The 27,046-nt window shown below is 33.7% G+C and overlaps 1 protein-coding gene across 2 annotated transcripts; it reads right to left on the reverse strand.

Annotated features, from left to right (window-relative positions):
* Window positions 1–1,795: 1,795 nt before the first annotated feature.
* LOC117323046 (homeobox protein prophet of Pit-1-like) lies at window positions 1,796–25,072 on the reverse strand. Of its 2 annotated transcripts, none has more exons than XM_033878038.1 (4): window positions 24,833–25,072; window positions 20,786–21,048; window positions 3,779–4,081; window positions 1,796–3,118 (listed from the first exon to the last, which is right to left on the reverse strand). In XM_033878038.1, the coding sequence occupies exons 1-4, from the start codon at window positions 24,951–24,953 to the stop codon at window positions 3,017–3,019; spliced, it is 789 nt and encodes a 262-aa protein (XP_033733929.1). In that variant the 5' UTR covers window positions 24,954–25,072; the 3' UTR covers window positions 1,796–3,016. The 2 variants fall into 2 exon arrangements, with proteins under 2 accessions (XP_033733929.1, XP_033733930.1); XM_033878039.1 differs by lacking the exon at window positions 24,833–25,072 and adding an exon at window positions 21,283–21,441 and having other exon boundaries at window positions 3,005–3,118.
* Window positions 25,073–27,046: the final 1,974 nt, after the last annotated feature.

The following is a 27,046-nucleotide window of genomic DNA, read 5'->3' on the forward strand; positions in this document are numbered from 1 at the left end:
TACCTAATTTAATACTTTTAATGTTACGCCTTTTGGGGCATATTTTTTTATTTTGGTGAAATAAGCAAGGAATACCGTCTTTACATAAAGATATACATACTGTTGATTTAGTAAGGCCGATTAAAATTTATCTTTTTTTTTCAAAAGATGAAAAACAAATATTTCACACAATATAAGTATTTACATATCACGAAAAAATAACAATCGTATGAAATGTGAATTTCGGTTTAGGCACACAACACCAAGAATCATTAAGACAATTGAGGCAGAGTCTGAGTAGAATATGTAGGTAGTGCATGTGTTGCGTTCAAGCAATTTGTACTTGCAAAACTTCTACACTTTCCTGCGACGAAAATGACATTTGATATATTTATTAATATAATGTCAGTGTGTTAGGTTTCCATTAATACCACACATAAAATGTACAAGGATAATAAAACCAGGTGTTATGGGAGGGTAATGTCTTCTGCTTCAATGCTATGTAAATCTAGGTCAAATCCAGGTAAAGCCATGTCCTCAATAAGAGAACCGGATTTATGGAAAAGCATTATCAGACATACAGCCTAAGATACGTAGCCATGGCTTTCCCATATAGAAACCAAAAACATAATACTGTCACTTTGACTTGAAATCAATTTCAGTTTAATACGTATGTCGGTTCATTCTACCACAATAAGTAGGTATTACTCAACTACCAAGGCATGAACTAATCATTACAACTACATGTATTACTATATCCGTTTATACCAGACGTGGAAAAAAATGCGGTTTGATAAGTTGACCGGGACTTTTTTAATAGCGTGTTTTAATGCGTTGTGATTGGCTTACACTTGAAGGTCGAGCTTCGCGAGGTCCCGGAAATAATTACGCACAAGAAGTAGTTTGCAATTGTTTTTGTCATATTTAAAAATATATATACATGTATATATTCGGAAAAAAACCCATACAACAAATCTTTGTGTAACATCTTTTTACCCTATTGACTGTACCTGGTTTTACACAATGTACAATTTACAAAGTACACTGTATTTAGGTCATATCGGAAGTTCAGAAATTTAGTGACAATAAGCATCACACCAATTCGTCTAGAAGAGTCTATTCCTAATTGAAGTACACTGATCATAGTGCATATTGCTATCATTTTTAAATTTCTGCGTTCGAAAGTACGCTAAGCATTTCATGTATATTGTCATTCCGGGATAAATGAAATAACATAGAGCGTTATCTTTGCGTGTCAATCTCTCAAAACGAATGCAAATGTAGGGTTGTTTTTTCAGTGATCAAATAAAATATCAAGCAGGTTTTGCACTATACTGTGTCAGGATGATTGGGTTGCACATTTATAACACACTTGCCTTTCACCTCGGTGGCTGAAAATCAGGACTCTATTCCTCGATCGTGAAAAGGTACAGGGGTTACCTGGCCGAACACGTAGATATTCTTCGGGTACTCCGGTTTCATCCTACAGTACGACCCCTCGCGCGCTTCCATATTGGCCAACGAGCAGGATTCACATAAAATGATATGACTTGCTTCGAAAGTGTTGTAAACTAATTTAAAAGTTTAAACTGTATTGCTAAAATACTACAAAATCATCACTTGTGAATATATTTCATTTTTGATATTCAATGTCAAATTTCAGACGAGGCAGTAATTTAAACAATGAATAGATAAAGCAATACATATGACGGATAGCAATATCATTGCGCAGATGTGTTAGATTTGCGATCCGACTCCAAATAAATCAACGCAGGAATCAGGCTGAATAGCAGAAAAGTAAAACAAAAGCCATTGATGTATTTCATCGTGTCTATTTCAAATGTCAATCTCCGTGATATGTACAATATATATTTGGCTGTTCACAAATGTACCAGCATGGCACACGTACGACACAGGATATCAACAAAGCCAGGAAATTTCCAGTTATACAATAATACCATTGTTACTGCTTATAGATACATACAAGTATTGATAAGAACGGGATTTTATTCATTGTTTTACGTAATTTTGAATCAAAATACAAACATCTTAATAACATGGCTTTACCGGATAGAAAATACCTTTTTGATAAACGTAATTTTGAATCAATTAATTTACCGGATAGAAAAGACCTTTTTGATAAACGTTGAATTTAATTTTAGGTGACTACATAGGTGACTATATAATTTGAATACTATCAATTTGATATGATATTAATGCCGGTGTCGAAAAAATAGATTATTGATTGTGTTCTGACGTATTAATGTATGATTTGGAAACTCTTGAATTATTCTTCAATAAAAACAGATAATGACAGAAATATTCAATATATTACAGTACGTGAATTATTGCTTTCATACACGTGGTATAAGAATTTTTACAATATCTATAATTGAACCATTTATACATATAATGTTATAATGATTATAATAATAATGATAAAATATGTAAATTATGTATATAATTCCCAACTATGCATCCACTTCATACGTATACAAAACAACAACTATATTGCATGTCATAAAATGAAGTCATACTGTATGTCAGTCGCCTTATGATTGTGATACATGCATATTAATTCATATTGATACAAACATTCATTTGGATACGAGGGTGTTCTATGTTCCATCAGAGTATCCGCATACTCTTTATCGCGACATTCAACTTCTGTAACAATATGGCACTTGTTTGCCACTATCTAAGGATGCATTGGCAGGGACATCAATTGTTTTCAAATATATACACAAGTCTTCCTCCTTCACTGGAAATATTGTCCGTGTCATTTTGGCAAGCACTGAAGTAAAGTAAATTTCTCCACTAACGATTCAAAATATAAAATTAATGTGTTATATCATCCAATTGTACAACTCCGGCGTTTCAATCGTTAGCAGAAATAGGTTTTTTTTCTTCGTAATACTGTTGAAGTAAGTTTTGATTGTCCACTAACGGTTGGAATCCGCGGCGCTAATGCGCCGATTGTCTATTGCTCACATAAATAAGTTGGCGCCCCGGCGCCGGGAGTCGCCGTGTCCGCCAGTCACGCTTGATACTGTAGAACGGAGTTAGACAAACCATGGTGAGCATTGTTCATCCGGAGTGCCGTCAAGCTTTTGTTGTACCAGTCATCTTCGTGAGATTCCTAAATTTAAACAAAATAAATACATATGAAAATGCATATTAACACGTGTTGTTGCAAACAAAATGGAGTTCATAAGTCAGTTGTTCACATCAATGTTTTGTTAACACAGCAACCCCCATCACCCAATTCCCCGTTTCATCAACGATCCTTAACTTAGGAAATTCATTAAGGGGAAAAAAAATCCACCGTAAAGCATTTTAGAATTTAAGGTTCATTAATTAAAATGTTCTACTTAAAACCAATATTAGTTTACTTTCGAAAATTTTGAGTTAATGAATTTCCTAGTTGAGAAAGATTGGTGAATCACAGCTTAATTTGGTTCAAACCAAGATAGATATTTTTTTATAAAATAGCTTTGTTAAATTAGCAGAGTCCAATAACTATACAAATGTATTAAAAGGTTCTATGTATGTGTGCATATAATTCGTTTTGATTCAAACATATCTTATTGTCATAACGTAAAAAGGGATTGGGCACAAGATTTTGCAACTTATCAACGCCCTTTCCCAACACAAATACAAAATTACAATATTTGACAAAATGTAGACTAAAATTAGTTCGTAGCAATAATATTTACTTATTTATTTGTCGATATTCTGAATCGTGGGGTGACTTTGCAGATACGTAAAATAAATATTAACATTTTCATAGAACACTTACCAAGTTGTAGTCTGACGTCATCTGGAACTGCTGCACCTGACGGGGCATCGACGCCATGTTTCCTGTGGGCATGCTACCCATACCTCCAAACTGGGCGACAGGTGGGTATGTTGTGTTCATCTGAGGGTAGCGTGTCATCGTGTTCATGTTTGTAGGGGTAGGGTAGGCCGCGTAGGGTCGAGATGTTGTGGGGTAGATGTTTCGCATCATACCGTTACAGGCAGGGTTGATGACCGGGGACAGGGACTTGGCCAGTTGTTTCTCCTGCTTCCGATATTTGGCTCTGCGGTTCTGGAACCACACCTGTACAGAGAGATAAATCACGTGAGATGGATTCAACGAGGTATTAACAACAACATGTCAACGAAAAATGTGAAGAGATAGATATGTTACAAAAAGAAGTATTCAAGCGTTTTTGTGAAAAGGGCAAAAAAACACCATTCAGTTAAAACCCAGACAGCAAGAAATATTAAAAAAACGATTTGCATGGAATAATGGACAAACGTTCAAAGCGTCAGGAACGTGCTGCTTTCTCTTGTTAAAGTCGATTGATTTTTTTTTTTTTTTTTTTTGAGAGAGAGAGATTCATTCATTTACAGTTCTCTTTTTATTTATTTATTTACAATTCTGTATTTATTTATTTATAAATTACGTCAATACAGAACCAAAAAAAAGAGATAAACAACATCTTACATAATGTATGTACTCTTCGTGTTTCTATATTGTATATCGTATAATTGTGTATACTGACAAAAAAATTAAAATGCAATACTTTATACGTCTAGGTTCAATTTACAAAGCTTATCGCGTTCTATATGTGTGTGAAATGACTGGAATCATAACCGAGTCGAGCTGCGGTAACGAGGTTAGTGTTGCTGCATCAATTCTGTCTGCATCGATAACGTAAAAGGTATTCCGAATGGGGCTAAACATTATATTCCTGCTAATGTTGTTGCTTACGTCAGCGTTGTGTCTGATTCAAAAATTCAAAGCGCATTTTAAATTGGTTTTCGAGCAAGAATTACTAAGCATTTCTTGAAGAGTGTTTTCAATTCAAATAGACTGTTCATTAAAAATGTCAACATGTATTTTTAAATTGATAAAAATACATAAAAAGCGTCTGTTGAGGTTTTTGTAATGTTTTGTCACTGGAATTACGACTGGTTCATTTAAACTACAGTCACATCTCGTACATTCGTGTCAGAAGAAATGTGGACAAAGCAACTTCGTGCAGTACGGAAGCGGAACCAGCTCCAGGATAGAGGGTTCTTTGCATACTTAATTGAAATCAAATAGACAGTGATGATACGTGTTATAAAAACATTCCATAGCGTTTAATGAAGCAGAAGGGTGCTTCTTGAAGCGCGCAGAACTGCCTACAACAATCGTCGTACGCAAACTCTGAGTATGCTTTCTAGAAAATTCCTTCCAAGAGTCAGTCCACATCACGCCAAGACGCTGAATTGATTTCAATTACCAGCCCGTCACAGAGAACGCAAGATTCATCAGTGCTGAGCTATAGTAATTGTGATTATAAAACCCGTACTTTCTATTCCAATACCACGCCACGAGATCTGGCATGCAAGGTTGGAAGTGACTATTTAGAGGTGCCTCGACAAGGGAGCTGTACAAGCACTCCCATCAGTCACAGAACACGCACGATAGACCACATGCTCATGCAAAGTGGGGCCTTTAAACAGACTCTACTCTCTCAGCCTTTTTCCAAATAACGGATATTCCGTAATTCAATTACTCTAGTAATGAATTCCTGTTCTGGCCACTAAGGTGGGCTTGTATTGGAGCAATTAGTGCGCTTTGTCATGTTTTCCGTCATCACTGTCCGTTTGTATGAAGAGCACCTGCTGACAAATCGATTGCAACTCCAGTCGCTTAGCTACTAGCCACTCCTCAAAATTTCTCGAATATCAGATGGTAGGAGCCGGACTATACACTTGCTTCTTCGTTATGCATTTTAAAATAATAAATCTTTCAGAATATGTATTTTGCTTTTTTTTCTATTAAATACATAATTTGGTAGAGTCATTGCAATTTGGCAGAACGTTGAAGATGTAACTAAATCGGCAATAATAGGTAGAAAAATCTCCTTGTAATACATGTAATTGGTGTAAAATATATTGATGATTTCAACAGGTTTTTAATTCAAAGCTGCTTAAAAGCGTTAATGTTCTAACTATTTTCATTGGGCTGATAACACGTGTTTGTCCTGTTCCGTAGGATACACGCGTTTAGAACATTAAATGGTGTTCCACTGGCACGTGTCGGACACGCTTCTAGCGTGTGCAGTGAGGTCATCCCGCACACTTCCATACAATCAGGACATTATCACCTCATAACTTGTCTGAATGCAGGCGGAATAGCAGACATACCACGACACACAGCTACCTTGATATTACGACATGTCACAAAGTGGGGGGAATTGAAGCGTACCTGTTGAACGTGGTCGCGGTATTCACACACAGAGGCTTTAACACTAACCTGACTTGTTTATGTGACTATGGGACATAGTAATTATGTTTAAGTACAAATTAATATAGTGATAAAATATTGCTACAATCCACAACTCTGATCTATCAACATTATAAATTGTTTAATGTATTAATGAAATACATAAATACCACGTGTATAAACGTTTACAGTTCGAAATTAGATCATTTATGACAAATATACAGTCAAACTTCGATGTTTCGAAGTTCAAGGGACTAACAGAAAAACTTCGATACAGCGGGACTTCGAATTATTCATGGTTGACAATAGATCGATGTTTTCTTGAAAATTAAACAGAATATGTATCGGTTACAAAACACTTATATCGCGTTTAACAGATAAAACAAAAGAAGTACAATGCACTCTTACGTAAGTCGTTAGGCTTTTCTGCTAAAGACACGTGCGTTTACGTTATGTGCATATAAAATACGGAATGCCGATCGGTTGGAGAATGCATGATTGAATGACAAATAATCGATTTACTTGGATATTTATGTATAAGTTTGAAACGTGACACTTTGAATATGAGTGAAGCCATCGCTAATTGTTTGTGTTTAAAAATGGTCCGGTTGTTTTACAGTTCCGTAAAATTTACTCACCGAACGCTGATTTCAATGGCGGCGGAGATTATCAGAGACGACTATTGAAATGTTTTACCGGAGTGATTAAATGTCATGGCTTCTAAATACACTTTTTATCTATCAATTTGATCTGATTATTAATAAACCCCATGACCGGGAGTGACAACACACGCTATCGTTATCCCTATTGTCAGTCAGGGCATTTGGGGGAGAGGTGTGAAATCTTGCCGCAGGGGTCACGACAAACACCTGTCCAGTGGTCAGTACAGGTAAATTTTTTGTTCGAATCATGAGATGTCAATTACCTATAATATCATAGCTAACGGGTCATGAAAAAAGTTCGATACATCGAAAACTTCGATTTATAAAAATTCGAATCATACATAGTTTCGTTAGTAATGTTATATAGTGAGAAAATTCGGGACCAAGCAAAAAGTTCGATACAGCGAGAAATTCGAATCAACGAAGTTCGAATCATCGAGGTTTGACTGTACCATGAAATGAAAATTAAAAACAGAAATTGAATCAATAGCTTAATTGCTTACAAGAAGTCCTGACTCATGAACGGTTTATATACTGCATAACATAAAATATCCGAGATAATTTTATTTTCTTGATTTCGAACTTGTGTAGTTCCTTAGTACAAACTTCATAAGCTAATTTGTCCAGTATATGTACTATAGTATTTCAATAAAATTTGTTGTGTTAATTTTCAAGATTCCGCGAATGTTCATACACCACGAATATTTCCTGTTACACAGTATATAGTTTTAAAGTGAAATTAACTGTTTCTACTTTCACACATTATCGTTCAGCATATTGGACTGATGGCATCATCTTATCCCGCAACAACATTCTACTAACAAGATTAACTGATCGCACGTGTCATTCATCCCTTAAATGGTGAAGATGGCCTTACTAAATAATATTAAGATAATAATGTCTCGATATTATCTAAGCTTTCGAGTGATTATATTATGGGGGGATGTCGGGGCCTCTAATGACAGTCTGCCGCTCTAGACTAACGACATGGCTTTATCGGGAACCAAAAGATTACTGAAAATTACCGCCGTATGTACACAGTCCATCTCTAATCTGTCCAGTCGGAAATTAATATATTCTATAACAAAATTATTAAAGAAACTGGCCGCTTCGATACTTAGGCACACTGCATAGACATTTCTCCTAAATTTAGTTTACTATTCACGATATTAGAGACTTGTTATTATACCAGAAGGCGAAAATTATTCAAAGAATCTGGCCGCTTCAATATTTAGGCAGACTGCATAGACATTTCCCCTAGACTTGTTATCATATACGGGGGCGAATTTTATGAAAGATTGACATAACGGTTTCATATATCATTTATTTTGATTTTTCTATGTTTACAGTATAGTATGTTAAGCAGGCTAAACGTTTTGGTACGCTTGTTCGAAGGTTTAGGAACTATAGGTCAGTACATACATATACATACATGTACGTATATTGTTTATATGTGTACTCTGTAAGACATTTTGGGTTGGTTAACAAAACATTGATAATTTATTTTTAAAATAAAAACAAGACAAAACAAGCAAAAAAAAAAAAAAAAAATTCAACTAAAATTTCATAAGTGGAAGAAAGTTGACGTTTTATAATCACAGTTATGACAGAAAACAGAGCAATTGTAATGCATTGTACTATAGAAACAAATTGAAGTGAATATATCCAAATGAATAATATATCATAAAACACATTGCTGTATAAAACTTCAGTGTTAAAAAAATAAACATACACCACATTATCTATTCAACTTATTATTATTATAAAATGTTCCCTAAATGAAAATGTCATTCTTTCTTGAAATGGTTTGCCACAGAAATGATGTTTTTCCCAACAATATTATTGTTGTGTTTTAGAATAGTTAATGTTACTACTTTCCTATAGCTATATACGTGGGTATAGGAAGATGACTGATCGACATCAAGCTAGTCAGAGGGATCAAGATGTTAATTTTTCTACATCAATGTTTAGAATAACTTGAGCGGCTCAGGGCCTGAGCGTAACCTCCTAACGATTTGGGTGCCAGCTTGGATTGCCTTTCGCCCGAATTCTTCTAAACTGAACACCGCGGAGACCAAACTGCGTCCTACAATGCTGAAACTCAACACTGCCTAAAGATACAAATTTGCAAGCTTTATGAGCCGTGAGACCAGAGCCAAATCAAGAGCATTTGCCGATCTTGCCGCACTGGCTGTTTGGCACTCAAAGTGTCTCTAGCTTGTTCTGGTAGCGTCTCCCAAGAGACCAGCGGCGTTTCTCGAGATTGACACGGCCGTTAATGGACTCTCCTCTCACAGTGGCCGCTCGCTGCATTAACAACACATAAAAATTCATCAAAGGAGATGCCGGGTTCAGAATCGCTTCTCGCCTGAATCATTTACGAAATTCAATTTCAAATCTTCCCCTAAGCTACTCCGTACGATAATGTTTTTACATAGCGAACATGACAACTTCGTTATATCAAAAATGGCTGCAAACACGTTTAAACATTTTGCAATTGGGCTGGGCGTATAGAAGCATTGGTGAATTAATATTGGTGTGAATAGTTAGGGTCGTATCTATAGAAATTGCTTTAGTTTCATTGCCATCTCCAAATGAGAACAAATGCGATTTACTATAGATACTAAATGCTGAAAATGCCTTACAGACCGGAAGCTGAATCTGTCGTTAGTTTGAACTTGTAAGTTCCGGTAAATGTAATAGATTTCACTAGTAATTCATTTGCAAGATGTCTTCAGGACGGTTTTCCATTTTATGTGTTTTTGGAAGGAACAAAGATAATATTGAACTCAATTTTTGCATGATAGGTTTTTTCTTTGTAGTACATGTACATGATTTGTTTTTAACTAGTTTCATTGCTTTTTCATATGAGCTGCAAAACCTAAAGCAAACTATTTTCATATTTTGAGAAGGAAATATATTGTACTTTAACAAGAGATTATTACTAACATGTTTTATTTTTGTTTTATTCCGTAGTTGTGAATAACTATTTCTAAGATTAGTAATGATGATATATTGTACAAAAAGTCGCGCAGTATTTTCACTGCTAATCGTGCATTATCTAGTTAATTAACTTGACGAAAGTAAGTTTTAATTAAAAATGTCTTTACTGGGACGATACGATATACATGTATCACCAACATATATAAAACAGTTACGATGGTTTGATAAATTGTTTTGCACTTCATTGATAATTATAGAAAGATTGTGGGTGTATATCGGAAACCAATGAAAAATATCTCCATGCAAACATATATGTATTTTTACCTGTTTTATATTTTTTCTTTGTTCACACGTGTACCATGTACCTACAGAGATTACAACATGAACACTTATGTTATTAAAGGCCATTTAAAGAGAAAAGTTTTAAATGAATACATAAAGGTTTCTTCGATTTTTATAGGAAACATTATACTTTAGAGCTATATTCGGTAGTTTTGAAATATTTTTAAAACGTTTTGTAAAATTGCTGTCTGTAATTTGAAAAAAAAAATCTTTCATTGATTTTTAAAGAGACGTTATAGTATTAAACTGTAACCTTCCTTTTGAAATTAAGGTAATAGAAAATATCATCGGAGATTGGTCTTTTAAAAACAATGAAACGATCGATTTGGTTGCGTTTTTGAAACCCTGGCAGTAATCGTCAATGGACAGATTTACGTAGCTTAAAAGTGAAATATATTTACTTCTTTATTTACTTATTTATTTAACGGGTTTTGGTTCTGCTATTACGGAAAAAAGGGAAAATGTTAATCCTCTTGATTTAAATGCAAATATGCTTATACTTTCTTCTCATTGTTTCCGCACAAAAAACTGAATGCAGTTATTACAACGTTTTTACAGCACTGTCGTATGATCATAATGCAACTAGTACATTTAGTATTCAAAGATGCTACATCGGCAATAGCGTAAAAATGGCTTCTAAGAGAAATGCATAAAATAGCACTTAGGACACAGAAATATATATAATTCAAGCTAAAAATTGGATGACAATACCAATGTCCTAAAATTATCACTTAATAAGACTGAAATCTACATACAAATTATTGAGAGGGGGCACGAAAGAATTTCATTGGGATATAATTCTTTTTCACTAAAAGTCCGTCAGATAAAACGAGAAGTTCACACTTGGATGGTAATAGGCATAAAGTAAGTAACGTATTGTGCTATATAAGAATACACAACAGCCTATTCTTGTTCTCAGTCAATTATGATTATTCTAGTTACTCTCTAGAATCTTTAATAGTTTATAAATCCGTGGAGTTGTGAGTTGTTTAATAATCCATACCGCATAGAAGAATACATTGGATTGATCTGTACTTATTTTATTGTTTAGACACAGTTGGATTGGGTACAAGTTTTTAACAACTTATAAAAGCCCTCTCCACAAATATATATTACAAAGATTGTGATAGCGACACAGTTTACTTATAGTGATTAATAAGAAAGAAAAGCAAAGAAGAATGACAGGAAGAAAGACAGATCTAGAGATCTAATAGTAAGATGAATATTGCTACATTAGGATATACTACAAATTAGGGTTAATAAACGATGTAAAGAAATATTCTAAATCTAAATTTGCTACAAACAACGTTTTACGTCTCTATTTACAAGGAGAAAGTCTGACCTCATCAAAGTCGACTTGAATTTACCACATAAAAACTAAAGGACAAGATATAAACAAAGAATGCACTTCAAATAGACATTGAATTATTCCAAAGTCACTCAATTTAAATAACAGGGTATCATATTTTCAATAACGAGAACACGGTCTGAAAAGATAGTCTATTAAACATTGGCCCGCATAATGTCAAAACTCAAAGACGAGGATTCAAAGTTACGACATCACGGGGGACATGGAAAAACAAAAATAAGAATAAAGACAACCAAACATTTTAATTAGGATTATCATCATGATTGTTATGACACAGACTACAGTTGTCATTTGTAAAGCAGATTATATCCTTGGGGTAAAACAGCTGACAGTGACAAAGATTGTATTATTGTAAACTGATTATGTCTGCGAGGAGATAAACGTATATCTAAATGTTCTCTGGACAAGCAAGTTGTAAATCGTGAGTTTAAAGAATCGAGCAAGAGCAATTTGTAATTGGTTTCAGGCTCAAAGGGGCATTCCTTCATTTGAATAAAAGTTTAGGTCTTCAAAATTAAACTTACCGGAAAATATGTATTTTTTTTCAAGTAATAAAAATTATCATCTTTATATTAATAATGCAGTTTTACTCTCAAGATAAACCAAAGTTCCTCGAGTATTAGGTCCTGAAAGTTCATAATTAATTCGACCCGAAGTATCACTAATTACCGCAAAGACATACGGTATTTGTATACGATACGTCCTTTTCTTGTACATTTAGGCGTTAGTTTCATTACATGTAGGCACAAACAATCATGTAATCATCATTTGGACATAGATTTCATCAATGGAAATTGTGCATGTTTCTGATGTCCGAACGAAGAAATGCCCCTTTGAATAACCATTGACCTTGAATGAAGGGTATATTTGTACTCAATGATTAAAACAGTATAACTCTATGTTTCATTCAGGCTACTGCATTTTGCTTCAAACCTATATAACTATTACTCTGTCAAAGTTGCCTTACGTTAGAATGGCTTGCCCTTAATTTACACGCAAACATTATCAAGCAAGCCTTAGAGGGAGATCTACGAAACATTTTTCTCTGATAATAAGCCATGCCTATAAATTCCTTTATTGATCCCTTTAGGGAAATTAAAAACATCACAGCTTCATCTCCAATGTGTGAAATTATTTTTCGGGGTATATTCAAATTTTTAATATTTGTGTCCTTGGGAGTCTTTGCGTTCCTAGAAAAATTATCATGTATCCAAAAATACATAAGATGTTTCAATTATGAATTTGCTGCCTCTCGCCTTTTATATCCAAACATTTAAGTCTCATTTTGTTTTCTCTAGCTTCCTTTTCGGATTCCCTTGCCTTTAAGAGTCATAAAGGGACGAAATGGCTGTGAGTGTACTTTTACATCCATTATTCGAAATATTCCGTGTCCAGTTTTATCATTCAAATGTGTGCATTTGGTATTTGTACAAACATTTCATATACAACTGCTATTATCAGACTATATTCATCAAAAGATTGTACGAAATATATTGGCACCTCTCAAAAGAAATTTAGACTTAGATATAGTAGATCCAAATGAATTACATTTTATCATACCTTTGTTTCGTCCTTCTAGGACAGGTTAGCAATGCTGAGAGCTTAAATTGGTCAAAGAAGGTGATCAAAACACTTTCTATGTCGAAAGAAAATGTCAAAATCTGGATGGGAGGGATCAAAAGACTCGAAGTTAAATATATCTTATAATGTTCAATATTAATTTCAAAAGAACGTTCAGTACATAGTTAATATAATTTAAGAATTGTTTTGATTATCATACTTATTATATTAGCTTGGTACATTTTTGTATAGTATGGACATAACTTTATCATTGTTTCCCATAACTATCTTCTTGTGTTTTTAGTTTTTAGGAAGATCATTGGCATTTAATTTGTTACCCAAATTATATTTGTAATAACGTATTTTTCATTTTTGTGCATCATATAGATATCTTCCGCAGATTGTTAGTGGGATGTTCCTAATATAATTATAAATATATTGAAATGCATGATGTAATGCAAACATGGTTATTTCCGCGGGAGGTTGATTTCGCGATTTCAATACTAGTAGTTAAATTATACGCGTGGAGGTTATTTCCGCGGGGGTTTAATTTCGCGATTTCGATAGGTAATCTATACGTATGGGGAGTCATTTCCATGATTTTTCTTCTGTGGTACCTGTTTCATAAATACCACACACATCACAAAATAGCACGCGTGGGCCGAATTTCCGCTCTCGTGAATTTCCATGTTTACAGTAACTTGTTTGACACATAAACTCGGTTTCAGTTTCTGCATTAGATTAAGTTTTGAAACTAATCACTTAACATTACAAACATGAATGATATATTTTATCCAGGCAGACTAAACAAATATTAATCATTTTTCATTTTAACTAAAATTGTGAGAATCTTATCCAGAATGTGGAAACTATATTACGTATGCACAGATGAAAATAATTTCAAAATAAAAACGTTCAGATGATTTTAAGATAATGTTAAAAAATATCTATTTCAGCTTAAACGAAATCAAGTGATATAACGCAAAATGAGTTAAACATATATACAAAATGCATGCATACTCATATTATTGATTTATTAATACAGAAAAAACTACTTTCACAGAAAATATAAATGCTATCTGCAAACTGTTAGATGTAAAATATTTTGATATATTCTGTAAATGTTTTTCTGTCTGACACAATGAAATGTTACCTAGCAGGAGCTTGATTATCAAAGGAGAACGATTAAGGAATGAGCATAAAAGGACAATGATAAGGTGAAGGAGCGTGCATATGTAGTTAGTTTGTTCCAGGCAGATATTATGTTATTGTGTGTAAATCAAATATTTTTGTTAGACATAAATTAATTATTGTATAATTATCTGTATTCCCTTCACTTTCCCTCTTTAGTCTTCCTTTTCTAATTTGTCAATCGTAAAATTAATGTAAATGTCCATTGTTTGTGTCACATTGTTGTAATAATGTTTGGAGGAGAGGGCTTTGATAAGTTGAATAACTTGTGCCCAATCCTCATGCTTATAGTTGAAGCAATAAAAATATGTTTAAACTTTTAAAAAAAAAAACTACTCATTCTTTTCAAAAACATTATCCGTCAAGTTCCATTTAAATGTCTTCCGTGTGCTCAAATACGTAGTTTTTATCTAAACTTATTTATAAGTAATTTAATGATATTAATATACTTGTTGGCTTCTATTTGTTTTCCTATTTTCTGTTGATGGTTTTAAACAAAATAAAGTCATTTACTGATAATAACTACAGAAGGTCGCCTTTACAAACTTTAAAGTTCGTTGTTATTGAAGTTTTTTAACGGAAATACTAAGCCGCGAATGAATGTTTTTCTCACTTTCTATTAGCTACAATATATTTAATTATTTGATCAAACAAATTCCAACTGATGTTTTCACATTAGACTCTATTGTCATTATGATACGATGTTGTGTTTTATCATGTCTATGCTGTTATGTAACGTCAATCAATCTATATATACAGGTGTCAGATTTATATAAGTGTCTTGACACTTGTGTCTGGTTGCTTTTTGTATAATATATAAGTTGTGTATATATTGTTAAATGGAAACTGACAAATAAAACACAGTTTAAATCATAATTCAACTCTATATTATGGAACACGTGTTTTTGTCTGTCTGACTAATTTCCCATCCATCGGATGTTGGTGTATACAAACGTAGTTGTTTGTAAGATATTTGAAAATGAAATTCTTTGAAGTTCAGCTTCAATTCTTGGGGTTTCTAATATCAAAATTATTTCGTAATCTTCTTAATGCATCCATCCACAAACAAACAAACAAACAAACAAACAAACAAAACCACAATACAACATATTTATATTATTCTAATGAAGAAGCTAACATACAATGATTTTCCCCCATTATTGCACACAAAAAAGATTTTATCATGATCATTAAATGTTAGTAATTGGGAAATATAATTTCCTTTAGCAAATATATTCAGGCAAATGTAGCTAATTTCAAAAACGTTCATTATTAGTTAATTATTTTGGAGGAAATCTTAAGATATCAATTTTCGCTAAATATGTAACCAACATGTTCCGGCATCTGGTACCAACATGAACTCGAGATATTTTCATCATTTATTATAAATATTTGATCATAGTACATCTACATATTATTAGTTTCTTTGCTAGAAATTAAAATAATTGTGTCCATTTATTGCATAGATAATTTTGTTCACTGTAACTTGCAGATTTAGACCGATTCGTCAAAATGTGAAATGACTTTGCCACGATTTTAATTTGGAAAATAGTTCAACAACTTATTTGCTTTCAGAGAATATAGAAATGTCCATGTCTTTTAAGTTTATTTCTCCAGGAATAAAGTCATGCTTCGCGTTTCCTCAGGAGCATATCCCTTCTACTTCAGCGAGGACAAGAGAAAAACAAAATCCTTTAAAAGGGGTGAACATCTTTTGTACGTTTGATGTGCGACATTCAGCCCTAAGATGCTGAATACATCTGTCAACATTTGATGTTATTTCTGGGTTTTAACTCTGAACTTGACGATGAGCTTTCATTTGCGACTCTTAACCACCATTTGTAACCTGGGGGTAAAGTGTTCCCGTTTCACTTGCGTTGAAAACAGCGTGATGCTGTGCTTTTATCTCTTCGTCTATCAACGACCTCGTCCTCTGCTTTCTGTAGAAGCCATAAAGGCCATTATTGTATCAAATATGGTTTAACTAGATAATGCATAGATAAAAAGAGGAAGTGTCAGATCCATTATGGAATCGCATATGCTTTTTATTCTCAGGCAGTTCGGAGACTGTAATTAATGTACATATACATGTTTGCACTTTCACATTAATTTTTTTCGTCATTTTCTCTTAAAAAGTTTTGATGTAAGGATTTACACGAGCTTTTAAGCCTGTTTGAGAAATTTTGTTTAAATTAACGCATGTAGAAGCTCTTCTCCCTTTTCCTATCAATCTTAATTATATCTTAATTTCTGTAATAGGTATGGTGTTATCTAGAGGTAAACATTTAAAATACCTAATTATGTTAGCGCTGTGTATCGAATATTAAGCTAAAGAGAAAATTCATCACTTTATTTTTTTCTAAAATTTAAATGTTCGGAATTGCTTTATGAAAAAAACTATATATGCATTCGAGTAATTTGTGTACGGAAATTTTGAATTGTATTGTCTATGTCAATGTACAAGACAATTTTAGAAAATTTTAAAAAAGATTAACTTTTAAGCAGTTTATCCTTTTCTTAAACTGAAGTGAATGATAAACTCCTGCAAACACTAGTACATTTGTATACATGTATGTTTGTCAACTCAGTGTACATTTGGGGGAGTATATACGGGCGCTAAACCCGTTAATAATAATAATTTAGAAAAAAACTGTGATGAATCAAATGTTAATGGATGAATCCATACGGTTTATTTTTATTTATTTATTTATTTATTTATTGCATTAAACTGAATAAAACTATCATACTATCTATTTGTACCATTGAATTACTTATTGGTATGACTGTAGATTGAGCAAACCAAAAATGAAAATATGGCGGAGGAACATGTCCCATAAGCTCACATATACACATGTCCTTCCGAAAGAAAAATAGTCCAAAGTAATAGTTTGATGAAAATGATCACATCTAGGTTTACCACACAATAAAAGTAATTGAACTAATCAAACATTAATTGACTAATTATATAAAGATATAACATTAATGTGTCGCAAGTTTGTTTGTTTGTTTTTGTTTGTTTGTTTGTTTGTTTGTTTGTTGTTTTTGTTTAAAGATGTCAAGGTGACGGATATTGGTCTCTACGTAAACTATAAATTTGTTTCTCAGTCAAATCTAAGTTATCCACAACACATGTTGAAACATAGGCAAATAACACAAGCATGAAGAGTGTAGAACATGTTTGTATTTTCTTGTATATAAGCGGCCTTGCATTTCGTTATTTTTAAAGAGCACACTAAAGTCAGGAGTGCATGCATCGCGGATAAACCATGACATAACATAAAGCTGGAAACATAAAATATGAACGTGACATAACATAACGCTGGAAACATAAACTATGAACGTGACTGCTTCTACCTATGTCACTCTTAAAGTCTACAATTTGTTGATATTGATATTGGGATTTGTTCATGTTTATTACGTATATCATTTATTTATAATTTGTAATAAACCTATAAAGTTCAGGAGTGACCCGATCAAGGATTTAAGGAATGTGTTTTTGTAGACAATGGATAAGTGATGTGTATTGGATGTGTAGCTAGAATGTGCCATGCATTAGTTGTTAATTAGTTTAAATTAAGTGTATTTAAAGATATTTATTGTGTACATCGTTTATGAACCCTGATTTGTAGTATATTCTAATATAGCAACATTCCTCTAACTCTTAGATCTCTAGATCTGTCTTTCTTCCTGTCATTCTTCTTTGCTTTCCTTTCTTTATAATCATTATAAGTATACTGTGTCGCTATCACAATCTTTGTAATATATGTATTTGAGGAGAGGGATTTTATAAGTTGTTAAAAAAATCAATTGTGTCTAAATAATAAAACACGTTCAAATCAAACCAACTGCTTCTAGTAGAACAATTATTATAACATGTCAACAAATATGCACGTGATACAGGCATGGATGTTATCAAAACGATCATATGTACAGATTGTAAAACGGCGTACACAAGAATATATTAATAGAAATGGTACCGTGATATTGTTTTATACAAATTAGTCAATAGAGAAGCCTGTCATTGAAAGTCAGATGAAAGTTATTCGGCACCAGTAAATCTCGTGCAGTATTCTCGCCAAGCTCGCTGAGGAACAAGACAAACAATTCAAAGAAATGTTTGAGTACCTTAAAGAATCGGTGGGTGATCATTAGCGGCGAAAAATCTGGCTTTTAACAAAACAGAAACAGTTCCGGGGTCAATGTAGCACGAAATATAACGGTACTGTTGTCTCGGTCCTGTTAAGGCGAGCTCTATCGACACCCCGTGGAGGCGATTTCACGCTGGAGAGTTCCATCTGTCTCCTAGAATCTGTTTGACGATTTCCTCGAACTTTCCCGATATCGTGCCGACAGACCGAGTTCGCGGGGGATCGGGGACAGTATTCTACTCAACATATACGTTAATTGGGCTATTGTTAAATTAACAAGACCTTTAATTGCTGTCGGTGGACGACAGGGAACTGTCACAACATCAGATGGACATAACGGTCCTATCTTACGGAGAGTCGATCGAACCTTTATATCAACATCGATATATTCCTAACAGATGTGGTCGAAAAGACGAAAGATAAGAAAATTAAGATTTTTAAAAGACGTTTAAAACTATATGAATGATTATGTTTAAATATATTAATTGATAAACCGGTGTATTTGACAACCATTTCTAGTCATAATTGGCAGGTTTTTGTTTTGTTTTTGTTTTCTTCAAAATGCATCTATTTCTTGGAAACTGACTCTCAAAGATTCAAACCATCGCTGGTTTGTAAAACAATACATAACTATCAAATTAATTTTAAATGATATTATGTTATGCTAACAATGCTGGTAAATGAAACCGAAGGATTAACTGACAGTATACAGGTAAGCGGAAAGCATGATCAGCTTAATGTGATATCAACTCGATGTGGCTGTGCAGTGTAAAGACACACGTATTTACCAAAAGGGTGACGAGTTTCAGTATTTTCGTAACAAGACATATTCTTCATATCATGAGGTTACTATTACCAGTCTCTATAAAACACCGGAACGTGCAAATAAATGCAACCGCTCGTACAAAAAAAACCTCCCAAAACAAATTGTGAATTAGGATAATGCCATTGTGATTGGGGAGGAGGGATGACATTGTGAATTAGGAGGAGGGGACATTGTGAATTAGGAGGAGGGATGACATTGTGAATTAGGAGGAGGGATGACATTGGGAATTAGGAGAGGGATGTCATTGTGAATTAGGAGGAGGGGACATTAATTGTGAATTAGGAGGGATGATATTGTGAATTAGGAGGAGGGATGACATTGTGAATTAGGAGGAGAGGTGACATTGTGAATTAGGAGGGATACCATTGTGAATTAGGAGGAAGGTACATTGTGAATTAGGAGGAGGGAGGACATTGTGAATTAGGAGGAGGGATGCCATTGTGAATTAGGAGAGGGATGACATTGTGAATTAGGAGGAGGGATGACATTGTGAATTAGGAGGAGGGATGACATTGTGAATTAGGAGAGGGATGACATTGTGAATTAGGAGGAGGGATGACATTGTGAATTAGGAGAGGGATGACATTGTGAATTAGGAGGAGGGATGACATTGCGAATTAGGAGGAGGGATGACATTGTGAATTAGGAGGAGGGGACATTAATTGTGAATTAGGAGGGATGACATTGTGAATTAGGAGGAGGGGTGACATTGTGAATTAGAAGGAGGGATGACATTGTGAATTAGGAGGAGGGGACATTGTGAATTAGGAGGAGTGATGCCATTGTGAATTAGGAGGAGGGGACATTGTGAATTAGGAGGAGGGGTGTCATTGTGAATAAGAAGGAGGGATGACATTGTGAATTAGGAGGTGACATTGTGAATTAGGAGAAGGGATGACATTGTGAATTAGGAGGAGGGATGACATTGTGAATTAGGAGGAGGGATGACATTTTGAATTAGGAGGAGGGATGACATTGTGAATAAGGAGAAGGGATGCCATTGTGAATTAGGAGGAGGGATGACATTGTGAATTAGGAGGAGGGATGACATTGGTTGAGAGACATTGTGACTGGGGAGAAATGAGGACATTGTGACTGGGATGAGGGGAGACATTGTGACTTTGGAACAGGGAGGACAGGGTGACTGCGGAAGAGGGAGAAAGAGGGGAGATAATGTAACAGAGAAGGAGGATAATGTGAAGGGAAGTGGCCAATGTGACATACGAGAAGGGGAATATTGTGACTGGGGAGGAGGTTGATATAATGACTGGGGAGGTAGGGGGTATTGTGACTCGGGAGGAGGGAGATAATGTGACAAGGGAGGATATTTTCATCGTTTTTTTTTTTAATTTTTTTTTATGAGAAAGAAAGGTATGTCACCTCACCTACTACGCAAGTTGTGTCCGTGTTCCAATGTACTGATCACTATAACATTACAATTCGTTATTTTCTATAAATAAAAAGGGGGGTTTAAGAAATAATAATAATGAAATTACATACCTGTATCCGAGCTTCGTTTAATTTGGTGATTCGTGCCAGTTCTTCTCGGCAGTAAATATCCGGATAATGAGATTTAGAAAAAGCAGCTTCTAATTCCTGTAGTTGTTCCTGTGTAAACGTTGTCCGGTGTCGTCTGCGCGCGGGGGTAGGGCAGGATGAGGGATTGTGTCCTGTCCCTGCCCCTGCCGACCCTACCCCTCCTATTGATGTTCCGGACCCGGATCCTGGTTCGTGCTTTATCTTTTTAAATGCCCCCTCCTGACCTGCAATCAAATTAATCATAAATGTGTAATTTATCAATGTCTATTTACACTGTATGTGTAAAGATAAATTTTACACGTCGCGGTTAAGTCAATATATATTGCCCTCTAAACAATATTCTTAGTTGGTGAAAATAAAGCACACCTATTAAATAAGTATTCGTTCGCGATATCATCAACCATTAATATCGCCTTTAAAATATTTCCCGCCAAGTTATGTCATTGCGGCGGACTCACCAAAACTGTCCATGTCAAAATCTATAAAGATTCCTTCGTCACCCTGATTGACATTACAATCCATAGCCGTCAATCACTTGTTAATTTCCTCCTAAGTAATACATTTCAGGATTTAGTTTTCCGTTCTAATTATTCCGCAATTTCAATATTTTTCATTAATGAATCATAATTTTAGAGGGTTTTTCTCCTTTTTTTTTCCTCTGCGAGAACTCCGGACACTGTTTATCAAATGTACCACATATGTCGGAGTCACCGAAACTTCTACTAGTTTCATATATAAAAATAGACCTTTTACACTGTTCTTATATAAACTAACAGATTGCGGGGTTTTTCGGCGGACAATTCCTAAATTATTTACGTTGACCACTGGTCAATGCGGTTGAGGTGTGAAGGTGATAACAGATGGCGAGAAAGATTGTGTCCGCTACACCTTCGGCCTGTGGTCAAACGAAACTGCTGTTTTGTCACCTGAGATCCAGTGTCCGGTAACTGGTCAGGTGGGCGACCTGTACGACCTTTGACCTCGAGTGTCCATGTTATAACAGCGATGCGGTAATCTAATTAATCGCACACACACACACATAAAAAAAAAATCTTGGCGGTCACTTTTTGACGTTTAGGCGCAAACCCCGGAAGACTGAAGGGCGATCTACAATTTTACACGGGAATAACAATCGAAATGTACCATATGTTTTATGTCATTATTTCGTTTGAAATTTTCACCCGAATGCCGAAATACATGTACTTCAGGTCATAGAAATCTTTATGTTGGTGTGAGCTATTTGTTTACGTTGTCTTGTTGTTTTTGTTTGTTTTTGTTTTTTTAACACACACAATATTACCAAAGAAGCTTACACAATAAGCAATAGTATGACCATGTATACTTCGATGATACAATAGTAAAATTTCACACATATATTTCAAGATCGGATAATCAATGAAATAAAATATTTTATTAGTAAGTTTAATATGAACTGAATTTATTTATTTATATATATTTAGAAATATAACATACACGCCAAAAACTAAAAGAATGAAATATATTCATGAAAGAGTTGTTTTAGAGGAAATAAACAGGGGATATATAGAAATCTTTAAAATATCTTTCTGATATATTTAACAAATATAAGAAATATATATATCAAAATGTGGCTTACCATATTTTTAGATTAAATATATATATATATATATATATATAGTATAAAAAAAACCCTCGATATTAGTGTCTAAATTATGAGATAATTAGTCTAACTTGCAATAAAACAAATATTCTCAAATATTCTCAATATAAAATCCACTGACATGTTTGTTGTTTTTAAATATAGATTGATACAAACATCAATTATCAAAAACTTGATGAATTATGTGTTTATGTAAATTTGAAAGTTGTAATCTGAGCACCTCAACATGTCATCGCATATTCATATTGATAGAGTAAATGACATTTAACCTATTAAAACACATACACGCAAAATCTGTAATTATTATTTACGGTACGGCCTACTCTTCTACTATTCATAAAAGTTCTTTTTGTGTTTAAAATATTTTTTCGTATTTAGTTCACGTGAGTAAACAACACACGTGCCATTTAACTATTCAGAGAAAATATGTCCGAGATAAAGGATTTCTCAAAGATGTTGTTTTACTAAATTTCATACCTGTACTTATTTAACGAACTTCTGTCATGCTAAATTGCGATACTATGACATACAATTGTACAGAATGTGTATTTGTTTAATTTCAATCATGTCGGAACAGCATATAAAGCCACCCGAAAAGTGCATACTATAAAAAATATTATTTAACGTTAAGATGTTTTTTTATACTTAAACGAATATCGTTTACAATTTTAGCATAACTCTTTATAAACGTATGTATGTAAGTAATTATTTATTGTTTCAAGAATTAAACAAACAAACACAAGCGATATAACTTTTTATAATTCTATAAGACATATGTTTTTAGATTTTAAGATTTCGATTTTGAATCTTGAAATTTTAGAAAAATATTGAATCTATAAGACATATGGTTTAAGTAATAATTATTTGAATAACAAAAACAACAATATAATATGTTAGCTGACTTATTAATAATAGATATATATATTACATGTATTTGCTAATATTACGCGTAAATTATTTCCAACATCAGAAATCGTTATGTATATATTCATAGTTTGATCAAGTTCCATCTTTTCTCGTCGTTACCAAGACTAATGAGTTAATGTTGTCGAAAAGGTTAACTTAAAGTATAATATCAACACATATAGAATATCAGTCTTTTCAAATAACATGTTATTATAAAAATATTAATAAAGATTCTTGTAAAATCAAATAGCTGGTATAACAGAATTATGTAATTGTTATTTAAAGTATAAAAACGCGAGTAAATTAAATTTGACAGATAATTGAATAATACAAACTATCTACAGTTATCGTAATAACGGCAGGTATGAAAGAAAATGTCTGAATTATGTTTGTTTTCCAGGATTAGAATTTTGTATAATTTTTCTCTACATCTATAAAAATCTAAAAAAAATTACGAAAAAAATAATACTCTTGCACCAATCGCCGTTTCCGATACATAAATTTAAACTTTTGTTGCAAACATTTATAATTCAAATAGAAAATCTGTTATCCTTATTTTTTATTATCATTATTTTATATACATTACAGCTACATGCTCAAAAAAATGCGTAATGCTATAGGTATATATAATCTACTCAGTATAGGAAAATATAATATAATTATAGATATAAATTTCTAAAATTTAAACGAGAGTTACAACTAAGCATTACGATCGTTTTAACTTACCGAAGCGGCGAAAACTGTGTTCAATGAAATAATATTGCACTTTAAGGAAATAATTTCCAGGGAATGCTGTATTTTTCCCGGAGAGAACATATATACAAATGCCGGAATCTGGAAGCGATGTTCCTGGTTTATATCCCGTTCTTGGTAATCCGACTGACCGATAAAATATACCCTTCAGAATGTTACGAACTTAAGACGGATTCCTAAAGCGAATATCTCCTCTACTTGACGATGTTAAAGCAGAGAGACGTTTCACTGAACGTGTCTTAATCTTGTTGGTTAGTTTTATTGTGAAAACTCTAGCCACTGAAAGCGTTCAGGAGAAGTAAATTTAGTTAGGGGAAAACAAAATTATGGCTTTAGTACAAATTACCTGTCCTGGTCGGAGGTGGTTAACGCCGGCAAATTGCTGACAATTGTATCAACGCACTTCTTAACATTATTTCATATTCTGTTGGTGTCCCTGATAACGAAGTCTTATTATAGTCATTTACTTAGAGCTATTGTAAACAAAATCACATTACTCTGGCAATAAGTAATAAAATTTGTTGTCTGTTCATTGTCTGCGGTTTACCTGATGATTCAATCATTAATCCATAATTTTTATTTCTATGCTTCCCTTCTATTAAGCGCCATGCTAGAAAATTGGGTTAATTGCTAAAATGAATTATTGTGTGAACAAATTTAATTTGCCTAGGGGTTTTATCTAATGAGTCTGTAAGAGTTTGTATACGTACCGTTGTCGACTAGACCCCGGGTCGACGAGGCAGCATCCAGGTTGTATAGAGCTGTGAAATCATCCACTTTCCTCTTGTCGCTTCTGTCATCTCCCAAAGAAACTCTTGTTTCATCTGTCATTTTGATGGGTTGGAAATTTGTGTAAAAAATAGTGTCGATTCTGAGAGATGATGTTCGAAAATTAAGTGACTAATATGATTTTCTTTCTCTATATTTATACCGATTCCGAGGACAAGTTCGTTCCTCGGTTTTCTTAACCAATCAGATTTGTTTTTATTGAAAATATTATGCATCGGTATCATATTATCTAGTCGCGTGCCACACTGCGTTCTGATTGGCTGCCGATGATCAGAAGCGACCGCCGTATGCATGAAGGCGTGACGATTTCTAGGCTTGCTGCCGTTTTTCGTCCTCTCGGTTGTTTTGACTTTCGTTCGATCCTTATTTATGATTCAGTTGATTCAGTTGATGAGTGAACGATCGATTTGGGCAGTGACGAGCTCGTGTCTGAATGTCGGATAATTACAGGAACAAATGAGATAGATAGATGTCGCTGATTATTATCTGAATGTGGAACGGAAACATGATAATGGTCGTGATCGTGTAAATAGATTTTACAGTCTACATAACCGTGTATCCTACCTATTCGTTTCATTGTATAAAATGTACATATATGACTATTGTTGCTGTCACATGGTTGAATTAAAGTTATGGAGGAGAGGGCCTCTATAAGTTGCCATAACTTGTCGGTCAATCCTCATGCTTGATTTTAAGAAGCAGTAAAATATGTTTAAACTAAATCCGTACATTAAATATATACTAGGTATTTACATACACATACAATTTTCCCTCTTATCAAAAACATTTTTTCTCAATAAAATTATTATAAATGTTAGAAACATTAACATGCATGAAGATATTGGACCGCCGATAATGTATATGCTGCTTCTCACAGAAATCCTTGAAATGGCATTCCATTGTTATCTAATTAATACCAACAAATGAAAATTAAATTAAATTAATAAATAAAATAACAACTTCATAAAATGACAACTTATGAGACCTAGAAATACGTACCCAATATAGAGGCATGGTACGATAGAAAGAACAGCTAAACATTTTGGACGATGATAATAGCGTAAAGTATGTAACATTTCATATTGTATGAAGTAAACAACAATCTGTTCTCTTTTTTTTCAGCCGATCATGGTTACTCTTTCTCGGAAGTGTGGCATCTATAAATTAATGAATTTCAAAAATAAGTAGAATTGTCCATATACATATATTTTGTTATTATCAACACAAGGCTTTCTATTTCGTTTCGTTCTTTCTATAACGCTTTAAATATGCATATACTGCAATATTGTTTTTTATTTGTGTTATCAAAAATAATACAATAGTTGAATTAAATGTTTCTATGCCGTGTTAAAGAATTAAAATGAATGGATAATTGTATTAATTCAGTGTATATAGCGGTATATCCTTGTCAAATTAAAATGAAAACATCGAACATATAACACAGCGTACCAATTATTGGGAGGGGCGGGGGACGACGATCGGGTCGGGGCGGGGTGGACGGCGGGGGATGGACGGGGCGGTCGGGCCGTGTGTTGACGGTGTGTATATAGAAGCGGACGGGACCGCGTGGTACTTGTGTACATAATGTAAACACAATCACTTCTTTGGTTCCGTTTGTTTTTTCGCGAAATCCGAAACATCTGTTAATAAAAGTGAGAAAAAAAAAAATCAAAGAAAATCATATTTTGAAAAAAGAAAATATTTTAATAAGGGGGAGAAAAATAAAAATGATTGATACGTGTGTTTTCCTATGTGTATACACAAACAAATTTAGTTATCTCACAATGAATGATACTGTAAATAGAAAATAATATGTAAATAAATATAATTATACAATACAATAGGATGGTAACGACAATTGACGATGAAATGTCATCCTAAATATTTCCATGTTCCTTTTGACCAATGATTGACAAGCGTATTTCATACGAATACGTACTCCACGAAGTAAGGGAGGTCCTAGCGCCTATTATGATTTATATATCAACTTCCGTAATTGGATTCCAGTTTGTGATTTATATTGCTCATCGAGCTGGTAACGAAGTGTTTATATCCATATCTATCCCCTTGAGTTTCTGATTAAACAAAATTTAATTACCACGAGTTGTATATTTTGTTTCTCTTCAAAATGACGT

The sequence above is a fragment of the Pecten maximus genome, chromosome 3, assembly GCF_902652985.1.
Source record: "Pecten maximus chromosome 3, xPecMax1.1, whole genome shotgun sequence".
In the NCBI taxonomy this organism is placed as follows: Eukaryota; Metazoa; Mollusca; class Bivalvia; order Pectinida; family Pectinidae; genus Pecten; species Pecten maximus.

Bases quoted from the DNA above. Each gene is read 5' to 3' on its own strand.
- LOC117323046 (XM_033878038.1), bottom strand. From the start codon at position 24,953: ATGACAGATGAAACAAGAGTTTCTTTGGGAGATGACAGAAGCGACAAG. The intron at 4,082-20,785 runs GTATGTAATTTC...CTCTCTGTACAG, and splicing joins TAAACGAAGCTCGGATACAG to GTGTGGTTCCAGAACCGCAG. The intron at 3,119-3,778 runs GTAAGTGTTCTA...GTTTAAATTTAG, and splicing joins TGACGTCAGACTACAACTTG to GAATCTCACGAAGATGACTG.